The sequence below is a fragment of the Chiloscyllium plagiosum genome, chromosome 25 (genome assembly GCF_004010195.1).
Source record: "Chiloscyllium plagiosum isolate BGI_BamShark_2017 chromosome 25, ASM401019v2, whole genome shotgun sequence".
NCBI classification, from domain to species: Eukaryota; Metazoa; Chordata; class Chondrichthyes; order Orectolobiformes; family Hemiscylliidae; genus Chiloscyllium; species Chiloscyllium plagiosum.
In genome coordinates, this window is record NC_057734.1 from 41,347,442 (window position 1) to 41,370,870 (window position 23,429).

The window sequence follows — 23,429 nt, forward strand, 5'->3', positions numbered from 1 at the left end:
ATGGCAATCCAGTTTGTGAATTTAAGATGATCGAGACAGATTGAAGTTTCTGTCCTCAAGCCTTGCAGCTGCTTAAGGTTCATAGTTTAGTCCAAGGCACAGGCTGAGTTCACAGATCTCAGTTTTTTGGAGAGTCTTGTGGATGCTACAATGGGGAGAAAGTGAGGTCTGCAGATGCTGGAGATCAGAGCTGAAAATGTGTTGCTGGAACAGCGCAGCAGGTCAGGCAGCATCCAGGGAACAGGAGAATCGATGTTTCGGGCATAAGCCCTTCCTGAAGAAGGGCTTATGCCCGAAACGTCGATTCTCCTGTTCCCTGGATGCTGCCTGACCTGCTGCGCTGTTCCAGCAACACATTTTTAGCTCTGGATGCTACAATGGGCTACAGCATTCCTGGGTTTGGGAAAAAAGACTATTGTTTTCTGATTGCTTCATAGCACCCCCTACTGGACCCTGGGTGAGAGTGACATTACTTGGGACATCCTTCTGACTCCTGAGGCTTGCAAACTGATAATATCCTTTTGGGTGAAGGAACGTTCATGGAACCATTCTTCAGTAAAAGATTCAAAGCTTTTGGAAAGTGAGGGTGGGACATTTGGAATCCCTTCAAATTTATTTTTAAAAGCTTTCTTTATGTTAGTTGAAGGAATGCAGGTGAATATGGCTTGCAATATGCAATATTGATTTTTAAAATTGCTAAATTCTGTCATGACTGAGTTTGCCCATTTAATAGGATCTAATCGCTTTTCTGTTTGACCTACAAAAGCTATTTTTACATTAAAACCAGTGTGTTGAACAGTTCTTTTCAACACACCCAGATTTCTGTTTCATACAATTGTGTTTAAAGACAATTGTAAGCTTGTTGTTTCCCCAGCACGATTCAGGAATCCAGGAGAAATCTATCTGGTTATTCAACAATTGATTCTTTGAGAATTTGTAAACCTGAGTGCCAGACTTTTATCGGTCCACAAACTACCGGGCATGGCACCAGCACAATACTTGGATGGGACCAAACCTGGCATCGGGGTTGACTTTTTTTTTAAAGGTGAAATAGCTTCTTAAAGTCCCAGGATCCGTGGCTCTTCAGGGTGTTTTGTCTAATTCCTTGTGCCTATGGCAACCCAACAAAAGCAGATCAACAGTTTCTTCATCCAAAAAAAAGGGCAATCCCTTTTTAAATGCTGCGAATCCAAAACCTGTTTATTTTACCAAGCTCGGCTTAACTGTAATCAGGTAGACCACCTAAGTTTGAGAGAGTGCATTGTTCTTATGGAGCATTGTGGGGACATAAAGGCCCTTTTTATATTAAAAAAAACACTACTGAATGTGATACAAACTGTTTTAACTTCAGGACTTTCAGAAAGCAGACTTTTTACTGTTGCCACTTTCACATTTCATAGACTTTGCCCATACACCGTGAGTCTTGGAATAATTGCAGTGGTATTGTGGCCATCAAGAAGTGTGAAAGTTTGGAATAATAACTGCATTCATGCTGTCTCCAATATTCTATGCCTTTCCTTACACAGGGGCTGACTTCTCCCAAATTACTTCACTTAACTTCATGCACAATTCCAGGCCCTAAGTGTGAGCTGACTCCTAATCCTGTTGCACTTAACGTCTACACTTGTGCAGTGGTCACCAGATAGTGAAAAGTGGCAGAAATGCAATTGATTCATTTTTTTAACCTACCAAACTGTGGGTGTATTATCTTGATTTTATGGACAATAGAGAAAGGCCACTCAGAAGTGAAATGAGCACAGACTGCTTAGCACGCAGGGTAATGCATTTCCCGAATGCCTCTTCATCTCTCCCTGCCAATGTCCTACAAAAATGACCGTCTGTCAACTGAGCTGTTGAGACTGAAATTGGTAGTGTGGTGTTAGATAAGGGTGTCAATAGATATGATGCAAAACTGGGCAAATGGAGCTGAAGTTTAGATCAGCCATGATTTAATTTGGGCAATTCTTTGGGCTAAGTTCTGAGACACATTTCCTGTGTTATAAAGGTCCTACTGATGTTCCTTAAGATCTGAAAATTAGTTTGACGATTAAACATGGATCCTTGTTTTAATTTTGTTTTTCAAAGGTGAATAGACAATTGATTGCACAGTCTCCAGTGCAGTCTTTTGATAATATTATATAGAGGGGGGTTGAGAACTATAGGTAATTTGTTAACAGGACACAAAAGCTTTTCATTCATAAGGTGAGGGATTTTTTTAAAATAAAAAAAATTTTAAAATAAAAAAATACTCTTCCTTGCATCAGTGCACCTAATAGTGCATGGTAATAGAATTAAGAAATGGTCCTCTATACAGATACTCAGTTTGGGTTTCGATGCATCACTGATTTGTGCCTAATTAACATTAGGCAACAGATAATTCAGGAAACAATCATGACGGGAATGCATAGCTATTGAACATTCATCATCTCAGTTCTTGTAATATTTCACTTCATTTTTGAATGAGGAAATCTACTTCTTACTGTTAAATCTATTTATTAAATGAATAATTTAAGACTCAATTGTATATTAATTCCATAGCCTTTAAACTAATTATATAAATTTGATATATAATATTTATTTTTGCAATCATCAGTCAACTGTCAAACTAACAGAATGTGATCTGAACCTAGTCTCTAAAGCCCAGAATTGTTGGTAACCACCAAAGTGAGTAGGTGAGAAGGGGAAGATTTCCTTTGGTGACTCCATTGTTACCGCTAGTTAGTCATTATTCAGTGGGCGCTGCTCCTCTTTGAATCAATTGAAGAAATCTGTTATTCCTTCATGCTGATAACCTTGTTGCATTATAGTACCTTTTGGCCCATTGCTTTCTCTTGCGAGTCCGAATTAAACTACCGCATAGTGTCGAAGTACAATATTCTCCCTGACCCGATCTTGCTTGTAATCGCTGTGTTGATTAGCACTTTATAGGGAGCCAACTAAACCGAAAGGTCTGACTGGCCATCTCTAACTTCAAAATGAGGCAAAGATTATTAGTTAGGAATGCGATTAAGAGGACAAATGAAACTCCAGTTTCTATTAGCCATTCTTGGTGCAACCTTTCACTGAACTGTGGACCCTTGTTTAAGAACCCCTGAATTAATTAAATCGTGGAACTGATTCAAGGGGCTGAATGGCCTACTCTGATTTCCATGAGGCCAACTGCAGTGCCCTATTCTTGGACCTAACTGAGATCAGCTAACTCAACAGTGCAGAGGTGGGACTCCGATCTTTTTTGGTCTGCTTGGACCAGCTATGGAAAATAAAGTCAGACTGGTTTAGTTCCCATTTGCTGCAGACAACACTGAGAGTTGATGTACTTCACATCGCCATCAATCCTGACCTTTTTTAAGAGCAAGTCTTGTCAGGAATTTCTCACTTCTAAGTAAGAAATTCCTGACCAGAGACGTTAGGAATGCAAGAGTCAGACTGTATGTGGAGGTGTCTCTGTGATTTTTGACAGGGTGGGCCTAGTGCCTACTGAATATCCTGGTGAGATAGCTTGACTTGCAGGAATATCGCAAGACTGATTTCCATGAACTGGCACATATCAAAAATTGGCAGGATCTTTCTGAATTAAGTATGTTCATTGAGTCACTCTGTCTGGTACCAGAGGAAGTTGAATAAATAGGCTGTCCAACTATCACTGAGAGTAGGATGATTGTGAGTATAATTTAAAAAAAAAATTACGGAAAAACTATTTTATGGTAAAGCAGTTTGAGAATCCATTGTGTGAAACCCTTGCTTTTCTTCTTCAAGCAGACTGTTGGGGAAAAGGTAAAGTATCATTGATGCTCCTCAAATAACTAAACAGAAACCAAGGATTGAATTGTGGCTGATATAGGTCAGGGTTACATCAGATAGGCCCTTGTCCACTGAGTGTTTTGAAACCATCACTGGATTTCCTGTACTGTTACTCAGATTGTGTTATAGTACAATATCTGATATTGCATCACAGTGCAGGTTCCCTACTTTTACCATACAGCACAGTGAATTCTTTCAAAATATAATTGTTCATGGGCTGCAGGAGTCACTAACAGGGCCAACATTTGTTGTCCGTCCCAAATTGCTCGGACTGAGTGCTTGCTAGGCTGTTTGAGGACAGTTGGCGATCTATCACACGGCTGTAGGTCTAGAGTCCCCTATAGGCCATTCTAGGTAAGGATAGCAGAGTTCTTTCCCCAAGGGCATTTAGGGGACCAGGTGGGTTTTTATAGCAATTGATGCTGTGGTCTTGGTCATTGTTACTTTACATTGTAGATTTTAAATTCCACCAGCTGTCATGGTGGGTTTTGAAACCATGTCCCAGATCCTTAGCCTGGGTCTTTGGGTTGCTAGCGTAGAGTCACTAAGCCACCATCTCCCCTTACTTTTGTTTGCTGAATGTTTCAAACCACAAATTTTCTTTGCCTCATTCAGAATCCCTGATTTCAGTTATTTCCCTCCTTCAATCTCTATCCAATTGCCTGATTGTTCCAGCCTCAGTTCTCTCTGATTAGTTTGATTTGTGACTAATGTGGTGACCAGCTGACAGTGCTTATGTTTCCCAGCCTTCCCCACTCACCACAGTAATGTTTCTGTGATGGAGTGGTCATTTGGTGCTAAAAGGGCCTTCTTGGGCTGATTGTATGCCACCTGTTTGACATTGAAGCTGTCCTTATCTGCTATAGTGCTCCCTGATTTCAATCAAAAAACAAGGCCAGCAAATTACATTGTAGCTTTCATTTGTCTAGTGACTTAACGTAATGTAGTGAAATGTCCCAGGTTGCTTCATAGGCACGCAATCAGACAAGAATAATCAATCAAAATTTAGGGCAGGTGGCAGGACTTATACACTTAATGGTAAGGTCCTAGGGAGTGTTACTGAACAAAGAGACCTTGGAGTGCAGATTCATAGCTTCTTGAAAGTGGAGTTGCAGGTAAATAGGATAGCGAAGAGGGCATTTGGTATGCTTTCCTTTATTGGTCAGAGTATTGAGTACAGGAGTTGGGAGATCATGTTGCAGCTGTACAGGACATTGGTTAGGCCACTGTTGGAATATTGCGTGCAATTCTGATCTTCCTATCGGAAAGATGTTATGAAACTTGAAAGGGTTCAGAAAAGATTTGCAAAGATGTTGCCAGGGTTGGAGGATTTGAGCTATGGGGGGAGGCTGAACAGGCTGGGGCTGTTTTCCCTGGAGCGTTGGAGGATGAAGCGTGAACTTATAGAGTTTTACAAAATTATGAGGGACAGGGATAGGATAAATAGACGCAGTCTTTTCCCTGGGGTTGGGGAGTCCAGAACTAGAGGGCATAGGTTTAGGGTGAGAGGGGAAAGATATAAAAGGCCCCTGAAGGGCAACTATTTCATACAGAGGGGGGTACGTGTATGGAATGAGCTTCCAGAGGAGTAGTGGAGGCTGGTACAATTGCAACATTTAAAAGTCATTTGGATGGATATAAGAATAGGAAGGGTTTGGAGGGGTATGGCCCGGGTGCTAGCAGGTGGGACTAGATTGGGTTGGGATATCTGGTTGGCATGGACGGGTTGGACCGAAGGGTCTGTTTCCATGTTGTACATCTCTATGACTCTATGACTGAACGCGTAGTCAAAGAGGAAGGCTTTATGGAGTAGAAGGGGAAAAGCTTGAGAAGGAATTCCAAAACTCAGTGAAGACTATTGAATGCTTGACTGCTGAAGGTCGGACAACGAGTTGGTGGTGGGATTGTGAATAAATGGCCTACACTAGCAGGATCGTGGAACCTCTACTGTGTGTAAGTGGATGGGAGAGCACCTTTCCAATGTGTAGTGATCTTATTACAAGTGCAGTGTTAGCCTGGGTGTAAATAAGAATGCAGAACTCCCACGTGAAGCTTGCGATAGTTCCGCAAACTGAGGGATAGATCATTTGGCACTTACCTAGCTTGGTGAACTCACTCCTGTGGTGGATCAGTGAGTCATTTCTGTGAATGCTGATTTGGCTTAATTCAGTTCTTTGGCTGATGTAGTTTTGGGATTTTGCATGGATTGAGGTGGATAGTAGCATGAGCATTTGCACCGTGTTTCTATCTTTCCCTTGTCCAGTCGGTCCTGGCTGGCCGTGTGCATTCCCTTTCAGTAGCAGTGGGGGCCCATGCACATCTTGAACTAGGGGAATATAGTGTATGTAAAGTGGTTGCGAGTTTAAGAAAAGGAAGGTTACAAAATATTGAATGTTATTGGCATGAGGATTAGTTGAGAGAGTGACAATTTCATTTTTGATGGAGTAGGGTGACGTATTAGAAAGGGAGAAAGATGCAATGTTGTGGTGTCCCTTTGGGTCTGTGAGATTTAGTTCTGGATTGTTTTGGTGAAGAACTTCCACAGACTTGAAGGGCCAAAGGACGGGTTTGTAGAGTTCTGTAGTCTCCATTTTAAAGTTCCAGAAACTAGCCAAGGTATTGGTTTTGTTTTAAGGTTCTTCCAGTCTCCCTTCCCATCAAATCCATCCTATACGTCATTGAGGATCTGCTCTTCATGGCTCAAGAGGATCTTGGGCACACTCCTGAGTGAGTTGACCTCAGTGGGGAAGAGTATTGTGCAGAAGTTGGGTTATAGATGGAACTGGGGTCCAATTAATCTTCGCCTCTGGTTTGGAGAGAAAGGACCCATAGTGAATTGCTGTCTAAGTGTTCCTGCTGGAAAGTGGGTGTAGGGTGAGGACAACGATTTTGCCCAAACCTTACTAGCCTGATCCAATAATGACCTTTTCTATTCCTGCTATTGACTCTTGCATATGAAGAACTCAATGCCCCCCCCCCCCCACCTCCTCAGCATTTGTGAAATCGTATCCCTCCACCCCAACCCCCTAAAGTCAGTCAGTTTATCTGTATTTTACATTTGTGTGCTGTGTTAAGCTGAAACAGAGCAGCCTGGAATTTGTTACAAATGGCTTTTTAATGGAGTTATGGTTCCACCTATTTTGCTTACAGAAAATAACTTTGTTTCTCTGGGTGTTCCCTTATTTTGCAAAGTTGTTCTTATAGCAACTTTAATCTCCGAGCTGAAAATTTAATTTTCTATTGTGTTTTTCCTCCAATGCAGATTGATCCTAAAGTGGCTTTTCCACGTAGAGCGCAGCCAAAGGTAAGAACCTTGTCAGTACTGGCTTGATATCTCCTGTATATGTTTTTTTTATCTGACCTTGTTTAGAGACTATAACGGAACAATTGTCTGTAAGTAATGATCAGGTTTCCACATGTCCTAGTTTTTCCCAAACTCCTAACGAGTTGCATTGGCCTGACGGCTGCAAAGCATGAAGCAACATGGTTGCCAGTGTTTTAGTTCCAATCCCCTTCCCCCATTTCACTCGCCTTCCTGAAGGTGCTGACTGTTCTGGGATACAATTGCACGGTCACCTTCCAGCTGCGTACCTTATCCACACTGTGTGCAACAGGCTGTGTCACCATGGGAGGCATCAGATGTGATGTCTGTAGGGTTGCCCCAACCACCAACAGATTCCAGTCCCCAAGGGCCACTGGCCTCCACTGTGTTCCTCATTTTCCCAAGCAGCCTCCTACTTTCATCAAAGGGAACCCTCTGAAGTAGCAGTGATCTAAGGTGAGCTGTGACTAAAACCTGGAAGTGCTGGAAATATTCAGCAGGTTCAGAGAGAGTAAGAGTTAATGTTTCTGGTAAGAAGCATTTCACCCAAGATGTACTGTATATAACTGGTAAGAGAGAAGAATATCTGGTTGAACCAAACCTGGGTTGCAGTGTGATTTAGCACACAATTGCTAAAATGTTTTCCTGAGAGAAGAAATCGGTTAATAACTTCTGCATACATCTTCGAATAGGATCACAAAGGTAGGGCTATTAGGAAAGGGCTCTGTGCCAAAGGGAAAAAAAAATTGATTGGGTTAGCAAGTCAGTAACCTGAAAATTAATTGAGTCACAGTGATGTCTGTAATCCTAGGTGAAGTTTCTGTTCCTGGTCTGTTGGTTTGAAATTGTTGTTCACTGCTCACTGGGTGAATGTACTGCATGGTGAGGTTGGTGTTTCTGACCCATTTCATCACTTCATCCCGAGCTCAGTGTTGGAGTTCACTTAAGGCTGTCAAATACCAAGAGCTATAGCCATTTCCAGAAAATATTCTCTTCTCTGGCTTGAATTGGGTAACTTCATTAAATTTGTGTATGACCACATAATGGAAGAATGTGTAGCTGGCCAGGAAATTCTGGTGTCACTGTATATCCGTTTTCCTGGACGGTCTGTCTTTTCCCAAGCGAATTGTGGTACGAGTGTGGAAGCAGCCTAGGAGGCATTTTGGATCAGAAATATTGCAAAGAAAAAGTTTGTTACTTCAAAAGATAAGTGTTTTAAATAACCTGCTGGGTCTATTAGAAGAAATATCTTGATGGTGTTAGGTGAATAATAGTAAGCTGGCAGTTTGTTCTGCATCGCTCCTGGTTGTGCTTTCCAGTTGGCCAGCCAAAATGCAACTGGATGATGGATGGCAAAAGTTATTGAGTGGGGGGATGAGCTTTGATTGAATGAATGGGCTCTTTCTCACCATTGACGTTTTTTTCCGTAATTCTAATTTGTGAAACTTGCATGATGTCTGAGTTTATGGAAATGTGTTGTTGGTTTTAAAAGGCCCCCTGGCATTGTGTTCAGAATAGGTTGGCACTGTTTGGTATTTCATTGTACGACTGGATGCCACTGTTTGCATTCAGACCTGGTTGACTTGGAGAGGGGCTTGTGTAATTAAAATTTCTCATTTTGTTTTCTGTCGAATTGCATTTGAGTTTGTTTGCTGTGCCGCTCTGTGGGGACTCTCTCTCTGCCTTAATATGCTGTTGGTTAATTGCTGATAAGCATTTTAGGAAGCTGCTTACAAGTTCCTTCTGACATGTCATCCATATTAAAGTGGTGGCTTAACTGCCACAACCATCTTGCTGAATGCCAAGAACTCTGATTCTCGTGCTGCACATGCTGAAGTGAAGGGTATTTTCAGCATGTCACAGTTTAACGGTGGAAGACGTCTCTTGCATCAGGATCATTAATTCAGCAGGGAAGTCCAGTGGCAAAGGATGCACTTGTACCAAGGTCCATATCTACTTTTACGCTGCACTTCTGAACTTTTTAACTGTCTTGGGCACTCTGATAGAGGCTGATTGGATTGGCCAGTGTGCTGCTTCTAAAGAGCTATTCAGTCAGTCCCTGTCCCCATCTCTTTCCCATTGGCCATGCAATGTTTCATTTTCAAGTATCGGTGTTTACTGTGGAGAAGGATATGGAAGCTGGAGAACTTGGAGAAATAAATAGCCATGTCTTGAAAAATGTAACCATATTACAGAGGAGGAGGTACTGGACATTTTAAAACTCATGATGTGGATAAATCCCTGGGATACGTGATCAGGTGTACCCTAAAGCTTTGTAGGAAACTAGGGAAGTGATTGTTGGACCCTTTGCTGAGGCATTTGTATCATCGATAACCACAGGTAAGGTGCCGGAGTATTGGAAGTTGACTATCATGGTGCCACTATTTAAGAAAGGTGGTAAGGAAAAGCTGAGGAACTATAGACTGGTGAGTCTGAGGTTAAAGGTGGTCAAGGTATTGCAGGGGATCCTGAGGAACAGGATGTACATGTATTTGGAAAGGCAAGGACTGATTAGGAATAGTCAACATGGCTTTGTGTTGGAAATCATGTCTTACTAATTTGATTGAATTCTTTGAAGTAACAAAGGGGATTGATGAGGGCACAGTGGTGAACATTATCTATATGTAAAGTGTTTGACAAGGTTCCTCATGATAGACTGGTTAGTAAGGTTAGATCTCCGGGTGAACTAGCATTTGGACACAGAACTGGCTCAAAATTAGAAGACAGAGGGTGGTGGTGGAGGGTTGCTTTTCAGACTGGAAGCTTGTGACCAAAGGTGTACTTCAAGGATTGGTGCTGGGTCCACTGCTTTTTGTTATTTATGTAAATGATTTGGATGTGAACATAAGAAGTAGAAAGTTTGCCGATATCACCAAAATTGGAGGTGTAGTAGACAGTGAAGAAGATTAACTCAGTAAAATGGGATCTTGATCAGATGGGCCGATGGGACAAGGATTGGCAGTTGGAGTTTAATTTAGCTAAATGTGAGGTGCTGCATTTTGGAAAACCAAATCAGAGCAGGACTTACACACTTAATGGTAAGGTCCTGGGGAGTGTTGCTGAACAAAGAGACCTTGGAGTGCAGGTTCATTGTTCCTTGAAAGTGGAGTCCAGGTAGATAGGATAGTGAAGAAGGCATTTGGTATGCTTTCCTTTACTGGTCGGTGCATTAAATATAGGAGTTGGCATGTCATGTTGCAGCTGTACAGAACATTGGTTCAGCCACTTTGGAATACTGAGAGAGATTCTGGTCTCCCTGCTATAGCAGAGGTGTTGTGAAACTTGAGATTTGCATGCATGTTGCCAGGATTGGATGATTAGAGTTATAGGGAAAGGCTGAAATGGCTGGGGCTATTTTCCATGGAGAGTTGGCTGAGGGGTAGTCTTATCGAGGTGTATAAAATCATGAAGGACATGGATGGGGTGAATAGACAAGGTCTTTGCCCCTGGATAAGGGAGTCTCGAACTGGAAGGCATCGTTTTAAGGTGAGAGAGGAAAGATTTAAAAGCGACGTAAGGTTTTTCATGCAGAGGGTGGTGCATGTATGGAACGAGCTGCCAGAGGAGGTTGTGGAGGCAGACATAATTCCAACATCTCAAAGGCACCTGGATGGGTATTTGAAGAGTTTAGATGGATATAGGCTAAATGCCAACAAATGGGACTAGATTAATTTGGGATATCTGGTCAGCATGGATGAGTTGGACTAAAGAATTTGTCTCCATGCTGTACAGCTCTATGACTATTTGATCAATTCACTTTTAGAAAGTATTGAATGTTACCACTAGCTTTTCAGGCAGTGCTTTTCAGAACATAGCTCAAATGTTTCATTGGTGATGAAGCATCTCCGATTTTGACGCTTTGTCTCCGGACATGGGATTTTTTTATTATTGTAGTTGGTAAATAAATTACTGTCTGTTTACTGAGGTATTAGTCATAAAAGTCCTGTTTGGTGACATCGGATCGCCTTGAAATTATCCAACCTGCAGGTATGTTGAGAAGCCATGCTATACCATGAGTATGAAGCCAGATTAGAAATACCATGTCCAAATCTGACCACCGCTTTATCTCCATTCTCATTGGCTTCACAACTGTTGGCTGTGGATTCAGCTTCAAAGACTCAAAGCTCTAGAGTTGGCCACCTTAAATCTCTCAGCCTTTTGACTGCATAAAACCTTCGACTAAATGTTGCCCATTTGTGCCACAATGTCCAATTTTATTTGATCGTGCTAATTGTGAAGTGCATTGGGAACTTTTACCACAATGAAGCCACTGAAACTGAAACACTTGCTTCAATTTGGGGAATTGTAGGCTTGCTGCTGCAGTTGCTCAACGTGTCTCTGGGTTAGAGAGTTGAACGTGAGTTTAGATTCTCTTCATATTGCAATTCAGCAATTCTTAATGGAAATAGGTACGCATGGGTATTGGAAAGAGGACATTTTAAATCCTGTAATGGGGTGTAGATTGGTTAAGTAGATGGGCAGATGGAGTATATTGTGGGAGAAGTGTGAACTTGTCAACTTTGGCAGGAAGAATAGGAAAGCAGGATGTTATTTTAAATGGAGAAAGATTACAGAACTCTGAGACAGAGATCTGAGTGTTCCACTACATGAATCTCTCCAAGTTGGTATATGGATGCAGCAAGTAACAAGGAAAGCAAATCAAATGTTTGCAAGAGGAATGGAATATTAAGTTTGGGCATGTTTTGTTTGTGTTGTATCGGCCATTGATGAGACCTTATCTAGAATGCTACATGCAGTTTTGGGGGTCTTTATTGAAGGAAGGGTGAACTGCATTAGAAACAGTTCAGAGCGCATTCACTCAGCTGAATCCTGGGATGTGGGGGCTTATTTTATGAAGAAAGATTGGATAGGAAGGGCCTGTATTCTTTTGGTGTTTAAAAGGATGAAAGGTGATTCATTTTCCTCTTGAAATATGCAAAATCCTGAGGTGTCTTGATGGGATGGATGCTGAAAGGATCTTTCACAAATGGGAAAGATCAGAACTAGGCAATAGAGTTTTAAAATCAAGGGGGTCTCATTTAAGGCAGAGATGAGAATCTTATTCACGGAGCTTTTCTTACCCAGAGATTGATGGAGGCAGAGTCATTGAATATTTTTAACGAAAAGATAGATTCTTGCCTACCAAGGGATTTGAAGATGTTGAGAGAGGCAGGAAACTGGGGATGAGGCTGTAATCAGATTAGCCATCATTGTATTGAAGAGCCAAATGGCTTATTCATGTGTTGATTTGTATTGATTGAGGACAAGATGGAGCTCTGCCCTGATGTCGCCTATGGTTTTGTAGTCCCCCAATGGTTTCAGATGAATGGGTGCCCTGTGGTTAACAATGTATAGCATTAGCAGAGAAAGGTGACTGTTTTATTGCTCAGAAGGAAGATTGATAGATGGGGTACAATTCAATGGGCTGAGAGCAGGAAACCTGGTGTGTTCGAGGTAGCAGAATGTAAAATTTCCAACAGGAGAACAGCTATACTTAGGCTTTGGGCCACAAAGGTTGAGGAGGGGAAAAGAAAGTATGGAGTGAAAAGGGAGTGCCTGATATCCTGGGAGGAGTGATGGAAATTGTCAGTAAACGTTCCAAAAAAAATTGAGTCCGTAAGAGGCAGGATCTGTACTGTCTAAATGTGGGCCCATTTTAGAGGTATTGCTGGCATGGTCCTTCCGTGTTTTGAATTCACCTGTATCATTTCAGTGACCCCCACTGAGACCAATCTTGAACAATTTCCTTTACAATGCAGAGAGAATCAACTGAGAATCACCGTGGCAAGTACAACACTGGATACCAACATGAATAATGTAGTGCCATTATTCAAGAAAGGTAGTAAGGAAAGTCAGGGAACTGTAGACTGGTGAGCTTTACGTCAGTAGTGGGTAAGTTGTTGGAAAGGTTGCTGAGGGGCAGGATTTGCATGTATTTGGAGAGGCAGGGACTGATAGGGAGAGTCAACGTGGCTTTACATGTTGGAAATCATGTCTCACTAATGTGATTGGATTTTTTTTGATGAGCTGATAGAGAAGACTGAAGGCAGAGCAGTAGGTGTTGTTGGTGTGGACTTCGAGGTATTCAACAAGGTTCAGCATGGCAGACTGGTTTGGAAGGTTAGATCACATGGAATCCAGGGGGAGCTAGCCAATTGGACACAAAATTGGCTTGAAAGTAGGAGGAGGTGATAGAGATTTTGTTTTTCAGATTAGAGGCTTTTGGTCAGTGGTGTACCATAAAGATCAGCTTTGGGTCCACTGCTTTTCATTACTTACGTAATTTGGATGTGAGCATAGAGGGCATGGTGAGTAAATTTGCAGATGATCCCAAAATTGGTGGCGTAGTGGTCAGTGAAGATGATTACCTCCAGAGTACAATGGGATCTTGATCAGATGGGCCACTGGATTGGCAGTTGGAGTTTAATTTAGATAAATGTGAGGTGTTGCATTTTGGTAAGTCACACTATGGCAGGATTTATACAGTTAATGGTAGGGCACTGAGGAATGTTGCTGAGCAGAGACCTAGGGTTGCAAGTTCATAGTTACTTGAAAATGCAGTCACAGGTAGACAGGATAGTGAAAGATTGTTTGGCATGCTTGCCTTTGCTGGTCAGTGCATTGAGTAAAGGAGTTGGGATGTTATGTTTATAGGACATTGTTGAGACCACCTTTGAAATATTGTGTGCAGTTTTGGTCTCCCTGTGACAGGAAATATGTTATACTTGAAAGGGTTCAGAACAGATTTACAAGGATGTTACGGGGATTGAGGGTTTGAGCTATAGGGAGAGGCTGAATAAGATGGGGCTTTTTTCCTTGGAGCATCGGAGGCTGAGGGGTGACCTTATAGAGGTTTATTAAAAATCATGAGGGACATGGGTAGGGTGAACAGCCCACGGTCTTTTGAGTAGGGGAGTCCAAACCTAGAGGGCATAGGTTTAACTTTTTTCCTTGGAGCATCGGAGGCTGAGGGGTGACCTTATAGAGGTTTATTAAAAATCATGAGGGACATGGGTAGGGTGAATAGCCAAGGTCTTTTGAGTAGGGGAGTCCAAACCTAGAGGGCATAGGTTTAAGATGAGATGGGATAGATTTAAAAGGGATCTGCCAAGCAATGTTTTCATGCAGAGGGTGGTACAATTACAGCATTTAAAAGGCATCTGGATGGGTATAGGAATAGGAAGGGTTTAGAGGGATATGGGCTAAATGCTGGCAAATGGGAATAGGTTGGGTTAGGATATTTGGTTGGTGTGGCTGAGTTGGACTGAAGGGTCTGTTTCTGTGCTGTACATCTGACTCTATGAACATTCAAAAGTAAACAAAAAAAAACCTTATTTCTTCCACAAAATAAGAAGTGTCCCTTAGATCTCTGGAATCATCAATGCGTGCCAACCATGATGTGCTGATATATTTAGCTCTCTGACTAAGCTAATCTCTGCAAATAAAGATGATGCACATATGAATGAAGTGAAACCAGTGTAATGGGAAATATTTAAAAGTTCAATTTAAAATTTGAAACGAACACCAACAAATCCCACTCACCTTTGTGGTTTCAATAAGTCTTTGCACTAATGGTAGTGGAATTGGGAAGGGAAGTTATGGGTATGATGCGGAGTCACCCTGTTTAACCAGGATCCTGTTCATCGCTTTTCCTCTACTTGTAGGGTTGTCAATGGTGGCAACATTTAGAATTGCGTTACCGGTCTATACCACAGGCTCTGTAGGATTAAATTGTAATTGCTTGAAAAACTGGGAAAAGTGAGAGAGAAGAAGTGGTGCACATTAGTTCTGCCATCAGAATTAGTACACTGCTGACAAAGTTCCACCCAATGGGTTATGTTTATAATAGAACCTGAGACATCCCAAATTGCTTTCAAATGAATTGAATACTTTTACAATGTAATCCATGTTGCAGTCAGTTTGCATACATTAAGATCTCTTGAATGACGACCATGACCAGTTAGTCTGTGTGGGTGTTTTTTGAGGGATAAATATTTGCCAGGACAGTAGGAAGAAAACCCGAATTTATCTGAAGTAGTACCATGGGATTTTTTACCTACCACAAAATGCATGCGGGGACCTTGGTTTAGTGTCTTGCCTGTAAGACAGTACCTTGCTCGAGTGATCCCTGCTCAGCACAATGACTTGTATTTTGTAACATGTCTTTAATGTCAAACATTCTATCTTGCCGTTATAATCTTATTGTACAGTATTTGATGCTGAGAAATTGAAGCAGATGTTAGGAGAAGTGACGAAAAGCATGTTCAAAGGGGCAGGTTTTGCATAGCATCTTAAAGACAGACAGACGGATGGAGAAGTTTAGGGAGGAAATTTCAAAACTTTGGATCTTCACACAGCTGAAGGCAGCCGGTAGAGTGGTTTTAATTTCAGGGATACACCGAGCAGCGTGGACTGATGTTTTCATGGCACAAAATCTAAAAGGAAAACAAAAATAAAGTGAGTCTGAAGTGTTTAAATAAAACTTATTTTGTGCTAATGTTTTGCATCCCTCAACAAACACCTTGGCCTCTGATTGACAATGTAACCAGCTCTTCAGTTTAACTTGGCTGCTTATGTCAAAGCCCACTGTGTACCTGTGAACTCTCACCATAATAAATTGGTGACCTCAAGTGTCACTTGAATGAAAGAAGACCTGGATGTTGTCACTCTCAGCTGAGTCTGGAATGCTTAAACAGACCTCCCAATTTTTGATAGCTCTATTGTTAATGGTCCTGTTCTACCTGCTATCTGCAATCTAGTGGATTCCATTTCCTTTGTAGTGCTCAGCCTCTTCACTCTACGCTGCCTTAGTTGTGATCCATTCTTGTTGGATTCTACTCCCATCGCACCCAGTGACTTCTGGTCTGCTGTTCTTTGCTTGCTGCCTATGGCTGGTGACATTGGTGCATTTTTGTTTTAACTCCACTTGCCCTCCTTGCCTCATAATAACATTGGGACATTAGGGAGGGCAGTGCAACTGGGATGAATGCCTTTGGCTTGGCTTGGGTAGAAGACTGTGATTTAACCTGAGCCTTTGCTCACTGTGGTTTCAGCTATGAGCATATATGCTGACTGACTCATGGGGGAGTTTCTGATGCAGCTGCCGGGCCATTTTATTATCAAAGTGATCAGTTGAACCATAAAATTGGAAGTATTGGCTTCTAGCCCCAGGTCTCTGTTACCAAATCTCTGCAGGACTGTCTGGATGATAAGTTGGTTGAAAACTGAAGCACTTGTTCTGTCAGAAATGGAATGTAAAAGAAAGAATTGGCCTGCTGGAGGGTTCAAATCAAAAAATAACCAGTCCAGTGTAAATCAGGGTGAAATCCAGAGGGCGATTGCAAGCTTCAAGAGGGGGATTCATCAATCCTGGTTTTTTGTTCCTGAATTGAAGTATTGTCCGCTACATTTGTTGAGATACTGTTAAGAATGTGTTGTGGGACCACAATTTGCTAATATAGTTAACAACCTGATTAGGCACTGCTGATGATATTGTTGGTAAACGTATGGCTGCCACTGGTTTTCTTCACTTGTTTGGGGGGGGGAGGGAGGGAGGGAGAAAGAGAATTGCTTAAACGAAAGCACTTAAAATGTTGTACCTGTACCCTTCATATGAGATGTTTTTAAATCACTATTTCCCAATGTCCCACTCCAACTGCGCTCAATGAGAGATCAGAGAATCCCAGTAATTTATCCTGGCATTATGTAGCTTGTGGTACTCTTTTTGAAGACTCTGTCCAAGGTTGGAAGGTCAAAATCTTGGGAGTTGTGAATGCTTTTCACAGTCCGATATGACACATGAGAATTATTCTTGATCAGTGTACCTTTTACTGAAACCCTGTTGACACACTGTCAACCTGTAAGCTAATAGCATGCAGCATGTTCTTGGCTCCATCCTATATATAGGCTGTTGGTGTTAGGGCTTACATTTCTGTCCTGCTATGGCTCAATGTTTAAATCATGATGGTGGCTGACACCTAGCGATTCAAAATCAAAGTTAGCTACAGAGCAGGAAGGTCAGAGCTGGATCTATGTTATTTAGAGCCTACTACTATTCAACCCAGCTTCCTTTTACTGGTGCTTATACTTCACATGAACTTCCTTCCCAGTCATGATTTATCTGAACTTGGCCAAGCTTGCAGTTTGCTCCCAGAGATGACCAGCCTTGCATTTATATAGGGCTTTGCAAACCACCTTGACTTCTCTTTCAACCAATGTTAAATGTTTGAAATCCCAAAAGTACAGTAGTCAGTTTTCACACAGCAAGCTCCCACAGTTATGTGATAAAGACCATCTGTTGTGTTGTTTGAGGAATAATGACATTCTGAAGTTATCCTTTTCAAAAACCGAACTCCACTGCTTTTAGAGTGCAATAGAATGTTTCGCAGCCCTAAAAGCTGGCACCGCAGACAGTGCAGCACCCATTGTGTACTGCACTGGAGAGTTGGCCTTGATTTGTGTGCTCATGACTTGGGGTAAGACCTGGGCCTGAACCATGTGACTCCAACAAGATTATGTTGGGGTGAAGAAGGGATGCTCAACTTTGGTCCCAATTTGGAAAGCACTTGAATGGAAGGTAGTTGTGAAGATGGGAATTAGTTTGTTTATATAGAATTACATAGAATTTGAGGCACAGAAATGGGCCATTTACTCCGAATGGTCTGTGGTAGTGTTTACCTGTCAAATTAGCCTCCTTCCAAACCTCCCCTTTTCACATTCTGGTGTTAACTGGCTCATTCTGAAATTCCACATGCACGTGATCGCCATCAATTTTTTTCTCTCTCAATTCCGCACATCCCAGCCAAATTTTGGATCCAAATAAATTTTTGTACCCTATTCTTTCCCAACTTGTTGGGTTCAATCTTTTAAAAACCTTGCTGGCTTTCATGAATCTGTTAATTGGATTTCAGTCTCTTTGACTGCAGAGTGCTATACCTGCAGTTCTGAGTTAAAACTCTCAGAACACCAGGTTATAATCCAACAGGTTTATTTTGAAGTACAGGCTTTCGGAGCGTTGGAATTCGAAATTAACCTGTTGAACTATAACCTGGTGTTGTGTGATTTTTAACTTTGTCCACCCCAGTCTAACACAGGCACCTGCGTATCATTCAGTTCTGAGAGTACAGCTAAGTTGGTTGTGGGGTGGTTGCAGAGACATTGGGTTATTAGAGTCAGCATCCCGTGCAAGTGGAAAGGCCACACATTTTGCTGAGGGAAAGCAATGTCTGGTTTGCTGATGGTGCTTTGCAGACTTTTAATGGCTGAATGCAGATCTGCTTTTGCTTCCGATGAGAATGAGGCTGTGCTTTGCTTTGCTTGGACCAAAGGCAGCTATTGTTTGAGGCAACTTGAAAGGCGCGAGAGGAAATTGGATTCTGGAATTCATAAATAAGGATTACCGCATTCTTCAATTTCTTTTGATGTTGTCGAGCGCTGCTCTATTCAGAGCTCAGCTGTGGAAGCTGGCATCCACCCTCCACCCCCCACCCCACCCCACTCCCAAACTCCAGTCTGAATGAGCTACTTCAATTTAAAGACCATCTGAGTGGTAATTGAGAATTGGGGTCCAGGACCCCAATGTCTCGGGATGGAAGCTTCCACTTGCCAACTCGCCCTAGGGCAAGTTACTGTTTGGCTCAGCCTTCAAATAGAAAACAAAGGAAACCACCAGCCTGTGTGTAATGCTAAAGTGTTCATCACTCCACCCCAAATCCCTTTGATCTTTACCGTTTGTAGCTTCTTTTGTGTCTGTATCAGTGAATCTTTGTTACAGTTGTTCTCAGTTCATTGCTTCCTTTTTTACTTGCACTAGGGGTGCATCTTTACTCGTAGGTTGTTGCTTAAATTTTGCTCCTTCCCACCTTGAGGTGCTGAGGAGTGGTTTCATATTACTTTGTGTCTTGCCCATTTATGTGAGACTATTGTTGTAAGCCAAGTTACACTCCCGCATCCAAGTGTTACAGAACCTACTGTGGATAATGCTGTTCTTGCCTTATTTGTGTTTTTCAGAAGCCCTGGGTGCAGGTAGGAGAGTGTATGTAAATATTGGGATCTTGTGATGCAATGAGATCCATGTGCGAGTATACCTTCTCTGAACCTCTGATGTATCTGATTTTGGGATGTGAGCATTGCTGACAAAGCTAGCATTTGTTATATCCTACTTGTTCTTTGAAAAGGTAATGGTGAACTGCTATAGTCCACTTGATACAGCTATAATTACAGCTGTTTAGTTAAATAGCTGTTTTACACAGTGTAGTGGTTTGCTAAGCTATTTCAGAAGGTATTTAAGGGTCAATTCCATTGTGGGTTTGGCATGTATGTAGGCCAGAACTAGTAAGGATGGCAGATTCCTTCCACTGAAGGACATGAGTGAACCAGATGGCTTTTTATGGCAATTCAGTAGTGTCATTTGTTTTTACGGAAATCTTTTTAAAACAAAATTCTACATGAAATAATTGCATTTAAATGCCTCCAGGTTCTGTGACAGTTGTTGAATCCTGTGGCAAGAGAAAATCAATAGAGTTACAATGGCAGACACTTGAAGGGATGTTTCAGAATACACAATACATATAATGAGAAAGGAAAAATGTCCAAGGGATGGACCTATTGCCTGTGATTAACTTTTCAAAAAAAAATTAAATGTAGTGTCAAATTTGAAGGAAAAACTTAATTGAGCATGGGTGGGTAGCAAGCAAAGATAGATAAGATGATTTTCTTTAGATATTTTTAAAAAAGTTGATATTTATTCTATGGAAAGTGTGTCTGGGGGATTAATGGGAAGGGCAGGTGAATTGAACAGATACTTTGCATTGTTGCTCAGCATAGAGAATACAAGAACATTATTAAAATAGCTATAAATCAGAAAATGAAAGGAAGGGATGAACTGGAGAAATCCGCAATCACCGTGGCAATGGTACTGAGCAAATGGTTAGAGCTGCATGGATCCTGATGAGCTTCTCCTTGGGGTCTGGGAAAAAGCCCTCATGAGAGAGCAGCTGGTGTTCTTGTCTTTTAATTTTCAAACATTCTCTCGATTTGAGGAAGATTCAATTAGAATGAAAAGGCAGATTAAATAGCGTTATTCAGAAAGGAAAGGAAACAGAAAGTAAGAAATTACAAGGCAGTTAGCATGACATCTGACATGGGGATAAGTGAAGATGTTACAGCAGGGGACTTTGAAAGTTCGAGGTAATCAAGCAGAGTCAACGTGGTTGTGTGAAAGGGAAATCATGATTAACTTATTGGATTTTTTGGGGTAGTAACATGCTGTGGATAATGTTGAACTGATGGAAGTAGTGTACTTAGATTTTGAGATGGCATTTGGTAAGATGTCATGTCTCATGTTATTCAGAAAATAAGAACTTGAGGTGCAGGGCATGACGTACAGAAGATTGGCCAGGTAACAGAAAACAGTAGTCATAAATGGGTCATGTTCTGGTTGGCAAGATGTAATGAGTGGTGTCCCACAAAGATCGCTGCTGGGGCTGTTTACAATTTATATAAATTACTTGAAGGTGCTTGATTGAATTGGAGGTATGGCTGCTTAGATTTGCTGATGTTGCAAAAATACGTAGGGAAAATAAGTAGTGAAGAGGACATAAGGAGCTACAATAGGATGGAGGTAGGTTAAGTGAGTGGGCAAGATCTGGCAAATGGAGTATAATGTGGGAAATTATTAAATTGGCTCCTGAAGAAGGGCTCATGCCCGAAACGTCGATTCTCCTGCTCCTTGGATGCTGCCTGACCTGCTGTGCTTTTCCAGCAACACATTTTCAGCTCAAATTATGAAATTGTTAATTTTGGCAGGAAGAATAAAAAAAATCAAAATGGTGCGAGATTGCAGAGTCTCACATACAGCGGGATCTGGATAGCCAAGTGTGTGAATTGCAAAGGATTGATATGCAGGTGCTGTAAGTAGTTAGAAAAGGTAATATATTATGTATTGTGAGGGAATGGAATATGAACTCAGAAACATTGTACCTCACTCAGGGCAAGTGTGAGACTACATCTAGACTACTATGTTCAGCATTGGTTTTCTTAAAGAAGAATACAAATACTTTGGAAGTAGTTCAGAGATGGTTTACCATTACCTGGTTATAGTCTTATGAGGAAAGTTTGGACAGGCTAGACCTATATTCACTGGATCTTTGAAACATGTATAATCCTGAGTGATCTTGACAGGATAAATGTAGAAAGATGTTTTCTCTTGGAAACTCTAGAATAGGGCCGATTGTTTAAAATAAGTGATTGCCCATTGAAGATGATGAAGGTTTTTTTTTTCCTGAGGGTCACAAGGCTTTTGAACATTCTTCCTCAGAAGATGTGGGGGAAAAAAAATTTGTTTTTTTTAAGGCAGAGATAGATATTGATGAAGTTCTTGATGAACAAAGGGGCAGTATGGTGGCTCAATGGTTAGCTCTGTTGCCTCACAGCGCTAGGGACCTGGGGTCGATTCCAGCCTCGGGCGACTGTCATAGAGTCATAGTCATAGATATGGAGTTTGCATATTCTCCCCATTTCTGCGTGGGTTTCCTCTGGATGCTCTGGTTTCCTCTCTGTCCAAAGATGTGCAGATTAGGTGAATTGGCCATGTTAAATTATCGATTGTGTTCAGGGATGTGTAGGTTAGATACATTTGTCAGGGGAAATGTAGTATAATAGGGTAGGAGAATGGGTCTGGGTGGGTAACTCTTGGTGTTGGTGTGGACTTGTTGGGCCAAATGGCCTGTTTCCACACTGTAGGGATTCTATGATTCTAAGGGTGGTGAAAGGTTATTGGTGGTAAGCAGGAATGTGGAGTAATCTGATCAGCTCGGATCTTAGTGAATGCTGGAGAGGCTCTCAAGAAGTCTGCTCCTGCTACTAATTTGTGTGGGTTTATGTGAACTTTTGTTTCTGGGCATCTGGATCACTAGTCCAGTGACACATTAGCATGTTACTCTGTTCTTGAATCTCCCTTAGTCAATGAATCACTTGGGTCAGGAAGTGGACAGAGAGAAAATGTGGCCCTCTTCTCTTCCATTGTTCCACTGTCACTACTTTCACCTTTAACCTCCCCTGGACAGTGGCAAATGGACAATGACCCATTCAACCAATTTTCCTCTTTTCTTCCTGGCCCTATTTCCATATCTGCTCACCCTGAAGTGATCACCTTTGCTTTCGAAATTCAGTGAATGTTTCAATCAGCACAGTGAAAGAAATTGCTTATTTGATTGATTTCTCTTTCTCTTAGCTTCTATTTGCTGTTTTCTGTCATGTCTTTGATCCTAGCTTTGGCCAGTTTTGCATTTATAGAGGGCAGAACACAAAATAGACCTAAATACTGACTCTGTAGTGTCTTATGAGACTATGATTAAATCTTTGGAGTAGGTCTTAAACACACGACTCAGACTCGAGGGAGAGGCCACTCCCACTAAGCCTGTAGTGATACTTAAACTTCATCATAAAATCTCTTCTTGAGGAATAGTACTCTGAGATTTGAAATTACTGCATGCTCTTTTCCCCGATTTATGTTATTGCTCCAAATCATGTCTGGCCGCAGCAAATTCTTCTTATGAAAACAGAACGAGTTTTGTTGTTTGCTCTTCGCTTAAAGTGCACGTATCTTTGCAGTGTTTTGATGTATTGGGTTTTTTGAGGTCAGGTCTTTTCTATATCAGAGCTGTCAATGGGAGGATGGTGGGGCAGAGGTTAACCTGCGTGTCTGTCGTCAGCAGCTCTCCAGCATAAAATCACCTTGACAGCTGTGTTCATGCAACAAAATACACACTTTCTTATGAGGCTGTGTCGATTAATATTACCTGGACTGATTTATTTGGAGAGACTGAGAGTTTGGTTGCGCTTGGTAGAAAAGCAAAGAGAGATTGGTTTACAGTGATGAGTTATGACTGAACATAATTCGAGTGATGGTGCCTTCTTCCTCCACTTAAGAAATATATTTTCTGGTGTACAGACAAAGCAAGTTGTATACTCCAGCCCCATTCTGTTTGTATGGGTGACACTGAGATGGTCAATAAAAGCAGGGGAAACGTGGGCAGGATGTTTGTGGTAGGTAACAGCGGAATAGTTTTTGAAAATGGAATGTGAGAGCATGTTGGAAACCTCCATAAACAATGGCTGCACGGCAATGATGGCGTCGTTTACATTGAGGGTTTGTGGTAGTCCCAAGGTGGGTTTCAGCACGTATGGGTGATGGTGGTATTTGGTGTGCATGTGCTTGGCTTTGCGCGTGTGCATGGACATTTGGCTGTTGTTTGCCATGCTCGAGTCTTAAGTACATCAATTTGAGGTTGGCTGGGCTGATTCA

The 23,429-nt window shown here is 41.7% G+C and overlaps 1 protein-coding gene across 1 annotated transcript in view; it reads left to right on the top strand.

Annotated features, from left to right (window-relative positions):
• LOC122562785 (RNA-binding protein Musashi homolog 1-like) overlaps positions 1 to 23,429 on the top strand; it is a gene marked incomplete at its 3' end in the record, with an annotated part of 143,819 nt that overhangs the window by 7,230 nt on the left and 113,160 nt on the right. Inside the window, exon 5 of the mRNA XM_043715965.1 lies at positions 7,064 to 7,105. Within this exon, the coding sequence (XP_043571900.1) occupies positions 7,064 to 7,105 (42 nt within the window). The remainder of the gene's footprint in view (positions 1 to 7,063; positions 7,106 to 23,429) is intronic.